At 42.2% G+C, this 21,582-nt stretch overlaps 1 protein-coding gene across 3 annotated transcripts in view; it reads right to left on the bottom strand.

Moving 5' to 3' along the window:
- Positions 1–21,582, bottom strand: part of AGMO (alkylglycerol monooxygenase) — a 342,244-nt gene that overhangs the window by 305,373 nt on the left and 15,289 nt on the right. For all 3 annotated transcript variants that reach the window (XM_029071245.2, XM_029071247.2, XM_029071246.2), the window contains exon 3: positions 15,901–16,052. In XM_029071245.2, coding sequence (XP_028927078.1) covers positions 15,901–16,052 — 152 coding nt within the window. The remainder of the gene's footprint in view (positions 1–15,900; positions 16,053–21,582) is intronic.

The following is a 21,582-nucleotide window of genomic DNA, read 5'->3' as shown; positions in this document are numbered from 1 at the left end:
GGTGTCACCCTACCGACCTGAGCCCTGCTACCAGGATGACCAGTGATGGCCCTTGTGGATGCTGAAACACATATGACATCATGCCTTTAACACTGGCACACCACAAGGCCTAGTGGCTAGAAAACGGGCTTGGGAGTCAGAGGACCTGGATTCTAATCCAGGCTCTTCCATTTATCCACCGTGTGACCGTGGGCAAATCACTTAACTTTCAAGTGCCACAGTTCCCTCTTCTCCAAAATGGGGATCCAATACCAGTTCTCCCTGCTAGTTAGATTGTAGGGCCAACGTGGGACGGGCACTGTGTCTAATCTGATTATCTTGTATCTATCCTAGTGCTTGGTACAGTGCTTGGCACATAGCATTTAAATACTATTATTATAAATCAGTGGTATTTATTGAATGCTTACTTTGTTCAGATCCCTGCACTAAGCACTTTGGAATTACAAAACAGTTGGTAGACATAGTCCCTGTCATCAAGGTCCTTCAGTCTAGAGAGGAAGACAGAAATTAAAATAAATTAAAGATAGGGGAAATCACAAAGAATGAGGATGTAACTAGAATTATTAGTAATAATAACATTAATAAAAAAATGCAGTGTGTCGAATTCTGCTCTACCACATTACAACACTGTATCTAATGGTGAAGCAGCATTACCAAGAAGATAGAACACAGCCCTGGGAGTCAAAAGGACCTGGGTTCCGATCCTGGATCCACCACTTGTCAGCTGAGTGACCTTGGGCAAGTCACTTCACTTCTCTGTGCCTCAGTTCCCTCAGCTATAAAATGGGGATTAAAACTCTAAACCCCGTGTGGGACAGGGACTGTGTCCAACCTAATTAGATTGTTTCTACCCAGTGCTTAGCAGAGTGCCTGGCACTTGGTAAGTGCTTAACGACTACCGTCAATATTTATGTATACAACCTGATCCTCTAGACTGTAAACTCATTATGGGCAGGGAATGTGTCTGCCAATTCTCTTGTATTGTACTCCCCCAAGAGATTAGAACAGTAGTCTGAACATAGTAAGTGCTTAATAAATACCACCAATTGATTGATAGATGACATGATAGAAGATTTAAGCAGCAATCCTTCCAGAACACAGGTCTGTTCTGGACATTAACTGATCAATGAGCTGGAAAGTGGGTTTGGTGGTAGAAGAAACAGCTGCTTCCCTTCCCAGCCTCTTTTCTGCATGTTGGTGAAGGTCTGCGTCGCTATCCTTCCCAGCCAATGTTCTGCACCCAACAGACCTTCATGTTGCTTTGTGCTTTTGCAACTTTACAGTGTTTAATGCAGAAAAATAACAATGGGCAACAAGGATGGAAAGTGTCCTATGAAAACTTGATTTAAAAGTGTGGTCTGGTGGACAGCGCATCCCTGAATGTCAGGAGAACTGGGTTCTAATCCTGGCTTTGCCGCTTCTTGTCTGCTGTGTCCTTAGGAAGTCATTCAACTTCTCTATCCTCATCTGTAAAATGGAGAATTAAAACCTGTTTCCCCTCCTCTTAGATTGAGTCCTATATGGGACAGGGACAACATTCAACCTCAATCTTGTATCTACTCCAGTGCTTAACTTTATGTTTGCACATAATAAGCACTTAACAAATTTCACAATTCTATTATTATCATTATTATTTTAAGACCACAAAATTTGTATTGAAAAATTGCAGTCACGTGGATAGCTTCAAATCATCTACCTCAACAGAACGGATCAAAATCGGTGGTTATGAAAACATGATTTTCCCATAGCACAGTAATTTTCAAAATTCATTCCCTTGGTAATTGAATTCCTTGTATTTGAAATTCAGTCAACAGAACTTATTGAGCCCCTAATATATACAGAACACATACTCAGCTTTAGATTATCCTTGAGGAGTTTACATTCTCAGTGTGTAACTGAATGAACATTAATTCAGAGAGCAAAATTGCAGGATTATATGAAGGTAGAAATTAGGTGTGTTTAGCTTCCAAAATTCAGTCCTCTGAATAATTTTATGCAGATAGAAGACGGCTAACAAATGTTCAGTCCAGAGCACAGGCAAGCTTTTCAACCAACCTTTTTCTCTTGGACTGGTTGACATTCTCCAAGAGATCTCATTTTTGAAGCAGCAGCTTTGGGGCCCCTAAACCGTTTCCAAGTTGCTTGTCTACTGTTTTGGTGATTCAAATTGCCACTGACAGTTGGAAAAAAATTAAGCAATGCTTGCAAGTTGAGAGAGCAACATAGAGGGTGTGCATTTCACATGTCTGACATTCTTGTCCTTCTGTTATTCACAATGCCTGAGCCATAGCTTTTTCCATTCCCATAGGTGTTTGAAGAGGATCTTTTGGTTTTCAGTAAAATAATGCCCAATAATTACAACTGTGCTAAGCACTGGGACAAACCAATTAGTCAATGGTATTTGAAGCAGCCTGGTGGGGTGGATAGAGCACAGGCATGAGAGTCTGAAGATTACGGGTTCTAACCCCAGCTCCACTACTTGTCTGCTGTGTGGACTTGGGCGAATCACTTCACTTCTCTGGGCCTCAGTTACTTCATCTGTAAAATGGGGATTGGGACCATAAACCCCATGTGGGACAGGGACTTGTCCAACCCCATTTGCTTGTATCCATCGCAGTGCTGAGTACAGTGCCTGACACAGTGTAAGTGCTTAACAAATGCCGCAGTTGTTATTATTTACTGAGCACTTTTGTGCAGAGCACTGTACTAAGCACTTGGGAAAGGACCCTGAATTAGAGTTGGTAGACGTGATTCCCCATATAAAGGGTAATCGGTCCCTCAAAGGCCAAGGAGGGAGGGGAGAGAGGAGGCATTGAATCTCCATTTTACAGATGAAGTGACTGAGGCCTAGTGAAGCCAAGTGACTTGCCTGAGGTAAAGGTAGGAAAGTGACAGAGTTAAAATTAGAAACTGAATCCTTCTGTCTCCCATCTTAAGCTCTTTCCACTGGAAGCATTCATTCATTCAGTTGTATTTATTGCGTGCTTACTGTGTGCAGAATACTGAACTTAGTGCTTGGGAGAATACAACAATAACCAGATACATTCACATTCCTTGCCCACAGGGAGCTTACAGTCTAAAGGAGAATAGCTTAGAGGAATGTACCTGGGTCTTGAATCAGAGAACTTGGGCTGTGCCTCTTGCCTGCAGTGGAAACTTGGGCAGGCCACTTCACTTTTCTGTGCCTCAGTTTTCACAATTGTAAAATATGGATAAAATATCTGTCCTCCCTCCTGCTTAGAGTATGAGCCCCATGTGGGGCAGGGAGTGTGCCCAACCTGATTAACTTGTATATATCCCAGCACTTAAAACAGTACTGGACATACAGTAAGTGCTTAAGAAACATAATTATTATTATGATCATTATCATTAGACCATGCTGCTTCTCTGGGGTTGACTGAAAGAAAAGGCTAATGTGGGAATCTGTCCATATTGTGAATACAAAAAGCTGCATCACCTGGCATGTGTTTTAGCTTCTGTCTCTTTTCCTCTCCATCCTTGCAGAGGTTCTGTAGGAAAGAGCAGCTCCACTGTTGACTTCAGTACGTCACACCGGTCTTTCTGAGGCAACTGACGCCCTGTTTCAAGCTGGGAGGTATCATTGTCTGAAGCTTTGGTTTACTGTATCCTTATTCTATCCCCCTTTTTTGCTTTCTCTTTTTCGCTTTCTGTCATCCATTCTCCTTCCGTGTGAAAGCATAAGACATGATTGCTAACAGAGCCCACATCTGTAGGATAGCGTGTGATAGGGAGGGATGAAGAGGTGAAGATAATGGGTGGGTGGGTGGCTCTTGGGAACTTGGAAAGAGCACGGGCTTGGGAATCAGAGGATGTGGTTTTCTAATCCCGGCTCTGCCACTTGTCTGCTATGTGACCTTGGGCAAGCCACTTCACTTGTCTGTGCTTCAGTTACCTCATCTAGAAAATGGGGATTAAGACTGCGAACCCAGTGTGGAACAACCTGATTACCTTGTATCTGTACCAGATCTTAAAATAGTGTTTGGCACATAGTAAATCCTTAACAAATACCATCATACTTATTATTATCATCATTTATTTATATTAATGTATGAATCACCTTCTAGACTGTAAGCTCGCTGTGGGCAAGTAATGTGTCTACCAACTCTGTTGTATTTACTCCCCTAAACACTTAGTACAGTGCTCTGCGTACAGTATGAACTCAATAAATATGATTGAGGAGATATTTGGAATGAAATTGGTTTTGGCATGTTTGGTTCCATTTTCCAACTGAATTTACTGGGTATTTAATCCTTTAAATGTCTTTTTTTTTTTTTTTCTGCTTAGTGTCTTATTGAACATTCTGAATCTTTTTGAGAGGGTTCTTATCAACCTCTCTCTGAATAAACTCCAACCACAGGACTACTGTTACTTAGTAAGTGCAGAGTAATGACAACAGTATGACAATAAGAAACGGGTGGATATGTCAATGAAATTTTCTTTGCTTTAAAAACAGGCATTAACAGGGCACAGAAATGATTAAATGTGAATAGTGCACGTGATTCATCATAACTCTTGTTTCTGGCAGCCACCCAAAACAAACATAAGTTACCGATCAATAGAGCCTATCCCCAACAGAAGGAAAGAGATTTGCATTTGTTTAAGCAGGAATGTGAATTGAGTTGAATATAAATTCTTCTTCATTTCCCTCTGTGCCTTTTTAAGTGCTGGAGTTGTCTTGATTCATCTTTTCCAATCCCTCTTAGTTAAATTTGAATTTATTTAAATTCTCCTCTCTCTAAAAGTCAGGGGAAAACAAGGACCTTGAGAGTTTCGGGAGGCTTCTATCGGACTTGGCTTGCTTTAAGTCTCAGACACAAACAGCCCATAGCCTGGATATTCTGATTTTTATCATGAGCATGAAGTAAGAGTATAAATCTGATTGTCAGGAACAAATGGCTAAAAAGTTGCCTTTTTAAAACCTTCCAGGGCAGAAACAATCCTTTTAGTCCCAGGAAAAAACATTCCTATTTGACCGCATTCTCTGCCTCACACCGCTTTGATGATGTAATTTACGAAGGAATTAAATGGGCCATAAATCTCTTGGAAACCGATTTGTGAACTTCCTTGACCAGTCCTTTGGCCTTGCTGGAAGCATAATCTCACAGACCTGTAAGATATTCTCTCTCCATGGGGACGTTTTCAGTCCGTGTCTCTCTACAGAGAGATAGTGCATAGGCCTAAAGTGAACAGATAGATTTAAAACAGGTTATATCCAGCAGGGTTGCGGCCTGTCTGGGCTTAGTTAAATGCTAACTAAGAGGGTGGGAGAAGCCCCATTCCATTGAATATTTTACAGAGATGATCTATTACTGTCAAAACCATTCAAATCCCAGTGATGAGATAATGAGAACTTACACACTGCCACTCTCCTGCGTAAATTTTCTCTTTTTGGCTCAGCAGAATGGGCACTTCCTAAAAGCACTGTGTCACTTTTTCGTTATCTCTCTTGTCTTTCCCAACACCAGAAGAGGCGGATGTGAGGGAATGGAAGAGCCGCAGAATACATCTTCTCCTCCTCTGGACTGTAAGCTTCTTGAGGGCAGGGAGCATGTCTATCTCTATTATATTGTACTCTCCCAAGCACTTAGCACAGTGCTCTGTAAACAGTAAGCACTCAATAAATACGATTGTTGGATTGATCTCTGGTGGGACGAACCCACTCCTCTTCAGATGGAGTAACGGGGAGGTCCCTTATCCAATGAGTAGACTCGGCCCACATCCTCAGTTGGGGACATTTTAGAGGTCAGATTGGGAGTAACTCAGAGAGTGGGGGTGAGGAAGCATTTTAGGAGCAGAGACATCACTTCCGCCCCTCTGCTTTAGTTGGTGGCCAGACAAGTAGCCACATTCCCCACTCTTCAAAAATCTCTAGTGATTCCTCATCTATTTACGTCATGTAATCATGTAAGAGAGTCTCATTCCGCTAGGATACAGTGTGCCCAAGTGCGCAGAGCTGTGATACTTAAAAAAAAAAAAAAAATATTAGTTAAAATGGCAAATTGGTATAGAGTACAAGGTATTCAATAGGAGGGAGAATGTCTTAGTGAAAAGACCATGGGTCCGCGTATCAGGAGACTGAGTCTAAGTCCTCGTTCCACGCTCGCTTGTTGTGTGAGATGTGGACAAGGCTCTTAATGTGCCTCTCTTTCCTCATCTTTGAGTCCCATAGAGGATAAGGGCAGTGTCTGACATGATTATAATGATAATAATTATCAAGGTATCTGTTAAGTGCTTACTACGTGCCGGGAACTGTACTAAGCACTGGAGTAGATACAAAGTAATCAGGTTGGACACAGTCCCTGTCCCACTTGGAGCTCACAGTCTTAATCCCCAATTTACAGAAGAGGTAAGACAAGAAAGTTAAGTGACTTGTCGAAGATCACACAGCTGACAAGCAGGGAGCCAGGATTGGAATCCACGTCCTTCTGACTCCCAGGCCCATGCTCTATCCACCAGACCACACTGTTTCCCTATTATTATATACCTTCCACAAACTTAGTACACTTCTTGGCACAGTCAGCAGTTAAAAATATTATTATGACTATCATCATCATTATAAAATTAGGATTAATACCTATTCTCCCTCCCCTTTAGACTGTAAGCCCCATGTGGAGACAGAGATAGTGTCTGAACTGATTATCTTGTATCTATTACAGGGCTCATCGCAGGGCTTAGCTTCCCCTTAAGCACTCTGCTACTCAACCCAACCCCAAAACATTTATCTCAATATTCTTATACTCTACCATTCCCCGTAGCCGTAATCAACATTAGACTGTAAACTCTCTGTGGACAGGCATCACATCTACCAACTCTGTGGCATTATACTTTCCTAAGCACTTTCCACAATGCTCTGCACACAGTAAGCACTCAATAAATCCAATAATTGACTGACACCTAGTAAGCACTTAAAATGACACCATCAGCGTGATTAACGGTGGTGCGGGTAAGGAAAGAACCCATTGGAAAATCCCTTTATTTGTGCCAGATTAACCTACTGTTCATGGAATCTAGAAGGGTAGGCAAGTGCCTCAGACAGTAAAGAACCAAAGAGCAGAAACTGCAACAGACTGGTGATTTGTAGGGGATTACAACCTACTCTCCCAAGTAATCCCACAGCGTGAAGTGCTTAGTACAGTGCTCTACACATAGTAAGAGCTCAATAGTGCTTAATAAATACCACTGATGAATGCAAAAATGACCCATTTTTAGGACTGCAAAGAATTGAGCTTACTGCTCCTCTCCTGAGCAACTGATTTATGACCAGGTAAGTGAATTATGCAATGGGGAGAACCAGCTTGGTCATTTATAATTCACCAACCCTACACTTGACCACATTACATCCGTTAAAAGCTTAGACATGCGAACATCCTCCCAAGTAGTGCCACGTATAAATTGTCACCTCTGAGGTCCTATTTCCTACCGCAAGGGCAATCAGTGACCCATTTCTAACTTATAGCAACTCGTTAGAGAGTTATTCTGTCTTGGAGGTCTTTACACTGGTTTTTCACTAAAATGACATTTGTTGACTTAGTAATAATGATTCTCTAGACTGTAAGCTTGTTGTGGGCAGGGGCATGTTTGCCAACTCAGTTGTATTTACTCTTCCGAGCACTTAGTACAGTGTTCTGCACATAGGATGTGCTCAATAAATACCATTAATTGATTGGTTGAATTGTGGTTAATGCAAAAGCTAGAACTAAGCACTTGGGGAAATTCACCAAAAAGAAGAGTGACATTCCCCACCCATCGAGGATTTTCTATCCAATGAGGGGATTAGGAAAACATCATTTCCCCCCAAAATGATAGGTTTAATGAGGCTTCCTCGGCCTTTTGGCTAAGATCAAGTGTAATATCAAGTGCAGTAGTAGAGAAGTAGTGTGGCTCAGTGGAAAGAGCCCCGGCTTGGGAGCCAGAGGTCATGGGTTCGAATCCCAGATCTGCCACTTGTCAGCTGTGTGACTGTGGGCAAATCACTTAACTTCTCTGTGCCTCAGTTTCCTCATCTGTAAAATGGGAATTAACTGTGAGCCTCACATGGGACAACCTGATTACCCTGTATTCCCCCAGCGCTTAGAACAGTGCTCTGCACATAGTAAGCGCTTAACAAATACCAACATTATTATTATTATTATTCCTCTGTAGAAACACTGAGACATCAATTCTTCCCATGTTCAAAACCCTTCTAAAATCGCATCTTCATGAAGTGGACTTCCCTGGCTTAACTCTCATCTGCCCACCAGATTTTGCTCTCTACTACTTTTTTTATTCGTATTTGTTAAGTGTTTATTATGTGCCAGGCACTGTGCTAAGTGTTGGGGTAGATAAAAGTCAATCAGGCTAGACATAGTCTAATGTCCACATGGGGTTGACAGTTTTAGACCCCATTTTGCAGATGAGGTAACTGAGGCACAGAAAAGTGATTTGCGCAAGGTCACACAACAGACGAGTGGCAGAGTGGAATTAGAACCCAGGTCCTTCTGACTCCCAGGCCTGAGCTCTATCCACTAGGCCAAGCTGCTTCCTTATTTCACCTATGCACGTGAGTCCTCAACCTGAAAGAACTTAGATACACTCTACTTCCTCATCATTCATTCATTCAATCATATTTATTTAGCACTTATGTGCTGAGCACTGTAGCAAGCACTTAGGAAAGTTAAGAGAAGCAGCATAGCCTAGCAGCAAGAGCACAAACCTGGGAATCAAAAGTCATGGGTTCTAATCCCAGCTCTGCCATTTGTCTGCTGTGTGACCTTGGGCAAGCCATTTAACTTCTCTGTGCCTCAGTTACCTCATCTGTAAAAACGGGGATTAAGACTGTGAGCCCCATGTAGGACAATCTGATTACCTTGTATCTACCGCAGATATTTAGTACAATGCTTGGCACATAGTAAGCGCTTAACAATTACCATAATGATAATTATTATTATGATTACACTCTAAGCATTCAGATATATATTATTAAACTCTGTTACTTCTTCTTCCTTGTTCATTATTTTACTTTCTTGCTTCTCCACTAGACTGTGAGTTCATTCAATTATATTTATTGTGAGTTTACTGTGTGCAGAGTACTGTACTAAACAGTTGGAAGAATACAACATAACAATGAACAGAAACATTCCCTGCCCACAGCCAGCTTATATTCTAGACGGGGAGTGTCTACTAATTCTATCATACAATTCCAGCACTCCACACAGTGGTCCACCTAGAAAAAATGCTTAGTAAATACTACTATTGATTCTAACCTGACCAGACTGTGAGCCTGTTGCGGCAGGGATTGTCTCTATTTGTTGCTGAATTCATTCATTCATTCATTCATTCATTCAATAGTATTTATTGAGCGCTTACTATGTGCAAAGCACTGTACTAAGCGCTTGGGATGAACAAGTCGGCAACAGATAGAGACAGTCCCTGCCGTTTGACGGGCTTACAGTCTAATCGGGGGAGACGGACAGACGAGAACAATGGCACTAAACAGCGTCAAGGGGAAGAACATCTCGTAAAAACCGATGGCAACTAAATAGAATCGAGGCGATGTACAATTCATTAACAAAATAAATAGGGTAACGAAAATATATACAGTTGAGCGGACGGGTACAGTGCTGTGGGGATGGGAAGGGAGAGGTGGAGGAGCAGAGGGAAAAGGGGAAAATGAGGCTTTAGCTGCGGAGAGGTAAAGGGGGGATGGCAGAGGGAGTAGAGGGGGAAGAGGAGCTCAGTCTGGGAAGGCCTCTTGGAGGAGGTGATTTTTAAGTAAGGTTTTGAAGAGGGAAAGAGAATCAGTTTGGCGGAGGTGAGGAGGGAGGGCGTTCCAGGACCGTGGGAGGACGTGACCCAGGGGTCGACGGCGGGATAGGCGAGACCGAGGGACGGTGAGGAGGTGGGCGGCGGAGGAGCAGAGCGTGCGGGTGGGCGGTAGAAAGAGAGAAGGGAGGAGAGGTAGGAAGGGGCAAGGTGATGGAGAGCCTCGAAGCCTAGAGTGAGGAGTTTTTGTTTGGAGCGGAGGTCGATAGGCAACCACTGGAGTTGTTTAAGAAGGGGCGTGACATGCCCAGATCGTTTCTGCAGGAAGATGAGCCGGGCAGCAGAGTGAAGAATAGACCGGAGCGGGGCGAGAGAGGAGGAAGGGATGTCAGAGAGAAGGCTGACACGGTAGTGTAGCCGGGATATAACGAGAGCCCGTAACAGTAAGGTAGCCGTCTGGGTGGAGAGGAAAGGGCGGATCTTGGCGATATCGTAGAGGTGAAACCGGCAGGTCTCGGTAACGGATAGGACGTGTGGGGTGAATGAGAGAGACGAGTCAAGGATGACACCGAGACTGCGGGCCTGAGAGACGGAAAGGATGGTCGTGCCATCGACGGTGATAGAGAAGTCTGGGAGAGGACCGGGTTTGGGAGGGAAGATTGTACTTCCCAATTGTACTTCCCAAGCATTTAGTACAGTGCTCTGCACACAGTAAGCGCTCAATAAATGAACTGAATGAATGAACAATGAATCCATATTCTAAAAGTGGTGATTGCAACCAAATTAAAGTTGGAAATTCTAGCAGATCGATTAATGTGAATATTCAAACTTGATATCCCTAAGTCATTTTGTTCTAAATCAATCAATCAATGACATTTATGGAGAGTTTACTGTGTGCAGAGCTCTGTACTAAGCACTCAGGAGTTGATAGGCATGTTCCCTTCAAATAAGGAGCTTCCAGTCTAGAAGGTGAGACAGGTAGGCCTGAGGATGAGGTGAATATCAAGTTTTAAAGGGTACAGAAGAGAATAAAAAGCAGCATGGCCTTGAGAATAGAGCACGGGCCTGGGAATTAGAAGGACCTAGGTTCTAATCACTGCTCTGCCACTTGTCTGCTGTGTGACCTTGGGCAAGTCACTTCACTTCTCTGTGGCTCAATTACCGCATCTGCAAAAGGGTAATTGAGACTGTGAACCCCATGTGGGACGTGGACTGTGTGCAAACTGATTAGCTGGTATCTACCCCAGCACTTAGTATTGTACTTGGCACATAGTAAGTGCTTAACAAATATCAAAAAAAAAAAAATCCAAGTGTGTAGGAAATGCAGAAGGGAGAAAAGGGAGGTCAGGGCTGGAGAAGCCAGTGAAAGCTTCTTAGAGGAGATGTGATTTTAATAAGGCTTAGAAGGTCCTTGAAATATCAAGCCAGGTTCCAAAAATGATTGCCCAAACCAATAGCAACAGTGCGATATCCACCATCTTCTCAGTGACAGGGAAAATTGAAATACTCTGGAGCTCAATGGCCATCTCAGGTGCCCAGCAGGGTAACCTCACACGATCCCTCCTAGCATCCTGTTTCCACTGGCAGAAATAGAATTCTGGGCTGGATGGACCAATGATTTGACTCAGGAATTCATTCATTCAGTTATGTTTATGGAGTGCTTACTGTGCGCAGAGCACTGTACATGCACGTGGGAAAGTAAAATACAACAATAAGCAGACACATTCCCTCCCCACAGCGAGCTTCCAGTCTAGAGGGGGAGACGGACAGTAATAGCAATAAGTAAATTACAGTTAGGTATATAAGTGCTGTAGGGCTGGAAGGGAGAAGCCCAAAGAGAGCAAGTCAGGGAGAGACAGAAGGGAGTGGGAGAATCTTATGTTCCTTGGTTCACACAAGGAATGGGTGGTAGGGAGAGACATAGAGCCCAGGTACCTTGTAGGGTTTTTGAAGAGAAATTCATTCTAAAGAACCCTGGGGTCTATTTCTCATCCCTACCTGCTAATTCCAGGATGCCTATCTAATCATTTGGCAAAATAAGAAAAGGTCCCAGGCATGGAAGTAGAAAATCTTAAAAGAAACCAGAGTCTACAACCAATTTGATATTGGAGACCTTTTAGACCACACAAAGTGCCTCCAAAGGTCTCTGAAAGTATATAAAAATGTTCTTAATGGTGTTTTCTTAAATATGTAACAAGATATTTTAATGCAAAATCTCACTGGTTTCTTCTGCACTGTTCCAATTAACGCTAGAAGTAAATATAGTATTTTAAAATGAAAGTATATCCTTTATATTTTTTCCCTATTTAAGAGTTTAATAAAAACTGCATAATAGGGGGTGGTTTTTTTCATTTAAATAATATTCATCTACTAATTGAGAGGAAAAGTAGGGAGAGGTCAAATTGCTAGCTCATTTCAAAATATCTGTAAATAGACAATGAATTGATCTCTTAAACAGCTACCAGTTACATTTTAAAATGCAAATACCTTTATGGATTCTTGAAACTGATACCTTCAGAGGGCTGATTTATTCTCTACTGAATTGCTTTCCATTATGACTGAAAGAGTCTTTGAAGTAATAATTAGGCTATGGGGCTCTAAGGTGGCCAGTGTTTTTCCAGAAGATTTGGACTAGTTTGATTTTTTTGTTATTGTTTTTTTAATAAATGTTCCACCACCTTGGAACTTGCTTCCCCAAGTAATCGGATAGACCACAATTTTTCCCACCTTCAAAATCTCCCTGAATTCCCTCCTCCTCCTCCTCCGACAAGCCTCCCTCAATTAACTCCCCAAACCACCTCAACCTATCAGCAACCTCTGGCAGCTTTCTATTTATATAGTTATATCCTCAGAACTTATGCATTAATAATAATAATAATGGTATTTGTTATGCGCTTACTGTGTGCAAAGCACTGTTCTAAGTACTGAGCCCTGTTATGAATGTAATCATGGTTGATTATACAGTCAGTGTATTTAATCTGATTACTTCATTTGTAAATATTTTTTCTGCCTGTCTCCCTGGACAGAGAGAAAGTTCCTTATGATCAGAGAATTTATCCCCTGTTTGGTTGTAATTTCCTAAAGGGTTATTATATTCATTCATTCAATAATATTTATTAAGTGCTTACTATGTTCAGAGCACTGTACTAAACGCTTGGAATGTGCAATTTGGCAATAGATAGAAACAATCCCTGCCCAGTGTCCGGCTCACAGTCTAAAGTGACCTAGCAGCGTGGTCTATTTGATAGAGGATAGATACCATTGAATGAATGAATGATTTGCTTGTGTCTCCCCAGTGCTTAGTACAGTGCCTGGCACATAGTAAGTGCTTAACAAAAACCTCAATTTTTATTATTATTATTGTTAAGTGCTTAACAATTGCCATAATTCTTTTTATCTATTTTGATGGTAGTGATGCCTGTCTACTTGTTTTGTTTTGTTGTCTGTCTCCCCCTTCTAGACTGTGAGCCCGTTGTTGGGTAGGGATTATCTCTATCTGTTGCTGAATTGTACTTTCCGAGTGCTCTGCACACAATAAGCACTCAGTAAATATGATTGAATGAATGAATACTTATTATTATTATTCTGATTAGACTGTTGGAGTGTTTGGATTGAATTTCTCAAATGTATTTTAATGGAGCCCAGGGCAATCACCATCACAAAAGTCAGGCTGCCATTGTCTGCAGTGTGACTTTGGCCAAGTCACTTAACTTCTCTGGGCCTCAGTTACCTCATCTGTAAAATCCAGGAATTTAGACTGTGAGCCCCATGTGGTACAGGGACTGTGTCCAACCTGATTAGCTTGTATCTATTGCGGTGCTGAGAACATTCCTTGACACATAGTAAGCACTTAACAGATACCTTTATTATTATTACTATTAATAATAACATTGGCCATGTTTTGTTCTAAACTAATTAACTGCCACTTAGAAAGAGTGAAGGGAGGGAAGAGTCGTGTTCTAAGAAGCGTCTACGGGACCTGTCCCCTTGTCTTCCTGCACAAAGGCAGCCGTGAGAGAAAAGTGAACTTTTTCAACAGATCATTCACTGAAAATACAATGAGGATGGAGGGGGTTTTCTAACTGCCAGTTGATGAAAATCTAAAGAAAGCATCCTACCGGAGAAAAAATAAGGTGGCCTTTAACGTTGACCATCTTGTAGCATAAGGACTATCGCTTCTGGAGGTCATTCAGTCATAAGTCCTCCCACACACACAGCTGAACTCAGTTATTCATTCTGACCTCAATCCCCCACCCCCGTGGCTCTCCCCGCCTATTTTTCTTAGTATTATTCCAGGTCTCTTCCTCTTCCTTCCTCCCCACCCACTCAGCTCAGCCACCCACTGAAATGCCGAGTTCCTCTCCCCGGCATTGTTTCAAGACTGAATCTCTTCCTCCCTCCCAGTCTCTGCAGCCTGGTACTTGCAGGCAGCCATCCCTACCATCGGCTTCTACTGTCATACAGCTCTAAAACTAATTTTTTTAAAGTGTGGTTTTTCTTCAGTCATATTTATTGAGCACTTACTCTGTGCAGAATACTGTACTAAGCGCTTGGGAAAGTGGAATATAACATAGACACATTCCCGGCCCACAACGAGCTTACGGTCTAGATGACGAGTTTACGATATTTATGTTTGACACATTTGCCGTGTTCCAATCATAGAGAAGCAGTGTGGCCTAATGGATAGAGCAAGGGCCTGGGAGTCAGAGGACCAGGGTTCAAATTATGGCTCCACCACTTGTCTGTTCTGTGAACTTGGACAATGCATTTAACTTCTCTGTGCCTCAGTTACCTCATTTGTAAAATGGGGATTAAGACTGTGAGCTCTATGTGGGACATGGATGGGTCCAACCTGATCACCTTGCATCTACCCCAGCGCTTGTTACAGTGTCTGGCACATAGTAAGCACTTACCAAATGCTGCAATTATCGTAATTATTATTATTGCTATTATTATTACTAAGCATGGGGAAGTTACACATCCCACATGGGGCTTGCAGAATAAGTAGGAGGGAAAACAGGTATTGAATCCCCATTTTAAAGATGAGGGAACTGGGGTGCAGAGAAGGTAAGTTACTTGCCCAAGGTCACACTCCAAACAAGTGGCAGAGCTGAGCTGAGGTCCTCTGACTCCCAGGCCCCCGCTCTTTCCTCGAGGCCATGCCACTTCTCTTCACTGCTTCTCCAAGATCATATTCCCCATTCCCCTCACTCTCCATTCCACATCCACCCCTTACCTGATCCTCAAGATCTTCAGAGGTAGTTTTCCTCTTCTTCACGTCCCGTGACCGAGCCTGCTTCAGTCAAAATCAGGGTCTGGGCCTTAGGTAAGTATTTTTGCAATACTATGGTAACACTAATGTGCATCAATACACTCCATACTGAGCCAATTACATTTTCATTTGGAATGTGAAAATGATGCCCAGACACTGAATAAAGTGAACAAATCCCTGGAATTAATCCATCGTCCTTACACAGCCCGGCTGCTACAGTGCACTTTGGAGTTCACATTTGCTCCCTCTTGATTGTGGCATATCATATTTCTTGCAACACTATATCTCATGTATGCCGGGAGAGTATTCCTTGAAATAAAGCATGGAATGGGACTTTATGCTTACGATGATATTGTATCCAGTGTTGTCCAAACCTTTAGGCTCTGGGGAGAAAAAAGCCGCTGAAAATATCTTGTCCTTATACTTGTTAATTTAGCTAATTTAAGGTCACACCTCCTCCAGGAGGCCTTCCCTGATTGATCCCTCTCTTCCCTGGTTCCCTCTCCCTTCTGTGTCATCTATGCATTTGGATCTGTGACCTTTGGGCACTTGATATATTCCCCACCCTCAACTCCACGGGATTTATGTACTCTATATTATAAATCACTTATTTAAATGAATGTCGGTCTCCCTCTCTAGACTGAAAGTTCGTTGTGTTCGGGGAAAGTGGTTACCAATTCTCTCGTACCGGACTGCATTTAGTACAGCGATCTGTGCATAGTAAGCACTCAGTCAATACCATTGACTGATTAGTCAAAGAATAAGATTCCAAATCATCTCCCAGAGAATGCAATGGAATCCACCAGTGTCAACCTTCACAAAATTCCAAACGATCCGATCCACAAATCATAAGTTGCAAGACCTACCGTGAGCCATGCGATGAAACCAATAGTATCCAAAGTCAACGCCCAGGAAAGTCAGATACCACGTCCATGGAGAATCCCAGGGAAGACCAAAGAGTCGGAAGTTCTCCCAGATATAAATATAACTGGATATCTCAAAGCTCCTGAAAAAGAGACTGAAAGAGCAACAGGAGTCCTTTCTCAGACATTTTATAGATTCCATTAGATCAGTAATACTTTTGTATTATCCTGGTCACATTCATTCTAAAACCACTGTTCTCCCTGTTTCTTGGGGTAAGAGCGACCGGTCTTTTTTTTTTTTTTTTTTTTTTTTTTTTTTTACAGTTTTCAACATATTCAAATTTGTCCTTGTTACAATAATCCAAAATAGTATGCATCACTGCACAAATTAAAGGGATTTTGGAAGACATGCTTATTAGTGGAAAATGGATCTTGAGGCCCATATTTTCCTGGGGCAAATATCAATCATTCATGCTGGTAGAGATTACTAGCTCCGTTTGTAGAGCTTCATCTCCATTTTAATAATAATAATAATGGTACTTGTTAAGTGCTTACTATGTGCCAAGCACTGTTCTAAGCCCCGGGGTAGATCCGAGGTAAGCAGGTTGTCCCACATGAGGATCACAGTCTTAATCCCCATTTTACAGATGAGGTAACTGAGGCACCGAGAAGTGAAATGACTTACCCAAGGTGTTTAAGTGCTTACTATGTGTCAGGCACTGTACTAAGCACTAGGGTGAATACAAGCAAATTGGGTTGGACGCCGTCCCTGTCCCAAGTGGCAGAAGCTATATTATTAATAATAATAATGATAATGATTAGGGTGTTAAGTGCTTACTATGTGTCAAGCACTGTACTAAGCGCTGGGGTGAATACAAGCAAATAGGGTTGGACACCGTCTCTGTCTCACGTGTGGCTCACAGTCTCAGTCCTCATTTTACAGACGAGGTAATTGAGGCACAGAGAAGTGAAGTGACTTGCCTAGATCACAAAGACACGTGGTGGAGCCGGAATTAGAAACCATGATCTTTTGATTCCCAGGCCCGCGCTCTATCCACTATGTCATGACCCAGGACTCCTAAATCCCAGGTCACTAGGGTTCTAATACCCCCTCTACCATTTGTCTTCTGCGTGACCTTCCAGAAGTCACTGTTGCGTGAGTCCCATGTTGGGTATGGACTGTATCCAACCTGATCAGGCAATGTCTCTGTTTTATTGTTATATTGCACTCTGCCAAGCATTTAGTGCAGTGCTCTGGGCACACAGAGTGCTCAATAAATATAATTGAATGAACTAAGGCTTAGTATAGTGCCTGACAAATAGTAAGTGCTTAACAAGTTTTACCATCCACGAGCATGATCATTTTAGGAGCTTGATCAGAGAAGCAGCATGGTGTGGTGGATAGTGGATGGGCCTGGGAGTTAGAAGGTCATGGGTTCTAATCCTGCTTCACCACTTTGCTGTATGACCTTGAGCAAGTCACTTTACTTCCCTGTGCCTCAATTACGTCATCTGTAAAGTGGAGATTGAGACTCTGAACCCCATGAGGGACAGGGACCATGTCCAACCCACTTTGCTTGTATCTGCCCCAACACTTTGTCTAGTGGCTGACACATAGTAAGCATTTAACAAATACTATAAGTGTTATTATTTGAAGTCAACGTTCCATTAGGAGAGGTAGGAAGAGTTCCTTAAGTATAGTATTTTTCCTTTCCTAAAGAGTTTTGGGAATACTACCTATTGGAGAGAGAATCTCTCTGAATGTTTATGTTCAATGGGATTGCAAAATATTTTAAAAGAACTCAAAAGAACATGAGTGCCAGAAAGTCATTACTAGGTCTCAGTCATGAGACCCATCGAGGACAGTATTATCTCCATAAGAAGTTTGGTGGAATCTTTGATCGCTTGCTCTCCTTAACAGCAATCCCAATGGTTAGGGATGGTCCATTTAATAATTCCAACTTTTACTCACTATATCTCTTATTTTACCTCTGAGAATCAATCAATCATTCAATCTGTCAGTAAAGTTTTTCGAGCACTTACTGTGGGAGGAGTTCCTATCCCACAGTGTAAGGGGGAAAGAGAACAGCTATTTTTGTACCTATTTTACAGGTGAGGAAAATTAGGCACAGAGCAGTTAAGTGACTTGCCCAGAGACACACAGCAGGCAAATGGCAGACCCAAGATCAGGACCCAGGTCTTCTGACTCTCAGTCACATCCTCTTACCGGTTCAATTTTCCCCAACCCCCCTGGAACCTGCTGATATTTTCACCCTGCTCAACTTCCTACAGTAACAAATTCCATATGCTTTCACCCTCTCGGTGAAGAAATATTTTCCTTTGCTGGCTTTGAACCGACCATTTTGAAGCCACAGCGAGTGTTCCCTACGCTTGTTCTGAGATTTGATGAACAGCAGCAATTCTGTGTTTGCCCTGTCTGCACCTTCTATGGATTTGTAGATTTCAATCATGTCTCCTCTCATCCTTCATTATTCATAGGTGCTTTTATCTCTTCTCATCTTAGCAAGAACATTTTATGAATGAAAAATAATCAGGGAACTTTCCATGATAGATGTAGCAAAGGCTCAATTTGGTTTTTAACTTAAACTTGGAGGTTTTCTCCAGTGACATCCCTTGGTTGAAGGTGCTTCTTTTTTTTTTTTAAAAAAAAAAGCTCTATCTTCCCTGTATTTTGTAGCCTTAAAAATCAAGTATCATAATTTTCTAGGCAGATGATTTGGAATCTTATTCTGTAGACTAATCAATCAGTATTATTTATTGAGGGCTTACCGTTCCTGGGAGAGTACAACACAACAGAATTGGCAGTTGCTTTTCCCGCCCACAACTTGCTTGCAGTCTAGATGGGGAATTATATTTACTGAGCTCCTATATTTGCAGATTACTGTCCTAAATACTTCAGAGAACGTAAAAGGTAGCACACCGTATTTCTATAGCTCGTCAATCGATAGATCTTGGGGGGAATGTAACATTTTCCTGACATACCTTACCCTGAATTCTACCCATAGTGAATGATTGTGTTTTTTTGGATGGAGTAGACACAGTCCAGTCAACCTTTGGCAATTAGCTGATGAGGTCTTTGAGTCTTAGTGTTTTTCCATGATATAAAGACATGTTCATGAACGTGCTCTAACATTTAAGACAAACACATCCATTTTTATTGTAAACATTCCTGAGTCAAAGACTCTTCATTTGCAGTGGGCTTGAAATATAAGTTTATGACACAAGCTTTCTGTTGAATATTAGAACTACTAGTCACTCCTCAAAGTCAGTAAATGTTAATCAGAAGTAGACACTGAGTGTTTACTTTATCCAGAACACTGGACTAGGGATTTGGGAAAGTACACCATACTGATGGTAGAAAGTATCCCTGACCTCAAGGAGTGAAGGAGGAAGTCCTTTTCATTCATTCAGAGGGATTTATTGAGTGTCTCCTGTGTGCAAAGCATGAGAATAAGTGCCGGGGGAAAGGAAAATGAAAGTCAAATTAGGTACAGTCCCTGGTTCTCATAGAGCTCACTTTTAGGGACTATTGTTTTAGATTGAGTATTGAAAAATAATGATAATAATCATCATCATCGTGATAATGATAAAATAACAAACACCATTAATGACATGCAGTGTGCTAAGCATTGGGGCAGCCATATGATAATCAGATGGGACACAGTTCCTGTCCTATGGAGAGCTCTTAATCTAAGAGGGAGAGAAAGCAGGTATCATCCCATTTCACAGATGAGACAACTGAGGCACAGCGAGCTTACACAGTAGGCTAAAGGGACTAACAAAACTGAAACTGGAACCTAAGTTTCCTGAATGCTCTTTCTATTAGACCATACTGTCTTCCATGGTTTTTACCTGTTGGTTTAAAGGGAAGTTTTCTCTATTCAATGGGCACTAAACATTTTCCCTGAGTTCAGCTCCAAGATCCCCCTCTGAGTACCCACTCAGTGTCTCAAAGGGCAACTCGGCCCATATGGCCAATTCGACAACAAACAGTCTTCCCTCCTCTTGCTTCACCCCCTGCCCTGGCCACCATCTCGCTCCTGCCCTTCTAAAACTAGCCTTGGCAGTGTTGGAGTGGGCGGGGCACTGTGCCCTGGGAGCATGTGGAAAAGGTGTACTTTATAATAATATAAAAATGATAATAATATTTGTTAAGCACTTACTATGTGCCAGGCACTCTACTAAGCACTGGGGTGGATACAAGCAAATTGAGTTGGACACAGTCCCTGCCTCATGGGGACTCACGGTCTCAAACTACATTTTACAGATTAGGAAACTGAGGCTGAGAGAAGCGAAGTGACTTGCCCAAGATCACACAGCAGACAAGTGGCAGAGCTGGGATTAAAACCCGTGACCTTCTGACTCGCAGGCCTGTGCTCTATTCTCTATGCCAAGTTCCTTCTCACTTGACCTGGAGTCTTTTATTTCCACTGTCCAGGGTCACCCAAGTTTTCAAACCTGGCCATCTTGACTTTAACTTCCCTTGTCTCAGTCTCCATTTCTTCATCTGTACACTGGGGATAAAATACCTGTTCTCCCTGAGTTCCCTGTGGAACAGGGACTATGTCTGCTCTCATTATCCTGTTAATACCCCAGTGCTTAACACCATGTTTAGCACATAGTAAACATTTAAGAAATATCATTATTAGTATAGTATAGCTTGTGGTATTCATTCATTCAATCATATTTATTGAGTGTTTACTGTGTGTGGAGCACTGTACTAAGCACTTGGGAGAGTACAATACAACAATAAATAGACATATTCCCTGCACACAACATTTGCTCGTGTCCTTACGAGTAAATTGTAATCTTCCAAAGTTCTACAGCATCCTAAGGAGTAGGGATGGTGAGTTTACTGCAAAATCTTACATACCCATCCTCCCCCATCTATGCCTTCATAGTGTTATCCAGAAATCAGGGGCTTTCATGCTGAGAAAAGCACATGTTATGGCCTTGCCTTTTAAATGATTGCATACCCTAAGCCTTAATCTTGTTGGCCTACATTTTGTAATCTTTCAAGCATTATATGCTTTGAGTTGAAAGAATTATGACACTGATGAACCAAATCCTAACATCTACGAGAACAAAGAAAATTGTCATTCTACTCTTCTTCCCAATCAATATAGACATTTCTATATAGCCATCTTCTCTAGAGGACCAACTACTTTCTGGAACCCTCCTGATTCTCAAATGTGTCCATCAGCTCCAAGAGATTCCACTGCAGATGGGGAAAAAAGGGGGGGGAGGTTGACAGGATGCTTGCCTGACTTTATCCTTGCCTTTAGATCCCCAAGGAAAATAAAACAAACAAAAAGACCTCAGTTTCCCTGACCAGATTTGCTAGTAAGCCACTGAAGTGGAATTTAGCTCTGAAGTGTGAGGCACTCACAGGAAAATTTAGCTGAATGTCCAGAGGGACATTTCCCCCCCCCCTTCTTTCTTTCTTGGGTTCCTGAGTTTCTGCTGAAAAACTTTAACACGAGAGTTACCCCTCCATTTCCAGTACAGCCCGGGGCAAAAGTGCAGCCATCCAAAAATGGTGAGCAAATAACGCAAGGTGTTTCCAATAATCGGCAGTCGCTCGTGAGGCTATTATGTGGTAACCAATTTATTAAAAGCTCCATCCGCTCAGAAATGCTGCCCTTCTGAGGGAAAAGGTCAAAA

Source organism: Ornithorhynchus anatinus, chromosome 8 (assembly GCF_004115215.2).
Source record: "Ornithorhynchus anatinus isolate Pmale09 chromosome 8, mOrnAna1.pri.v4, whole genome shotgun sequence".
NCBI lineage: Eukaryota > Metazoa > Chordata > Mammalia > Monotremata > Ornithorhynchidae > Ornithorhynchus > Ornithorhynchus anatinus.
The sequence above is the reverse complement of the archived record's forward strand: the minus strand, read 5'-3'. Positions and strand labels throughout refer to the sequence as shown.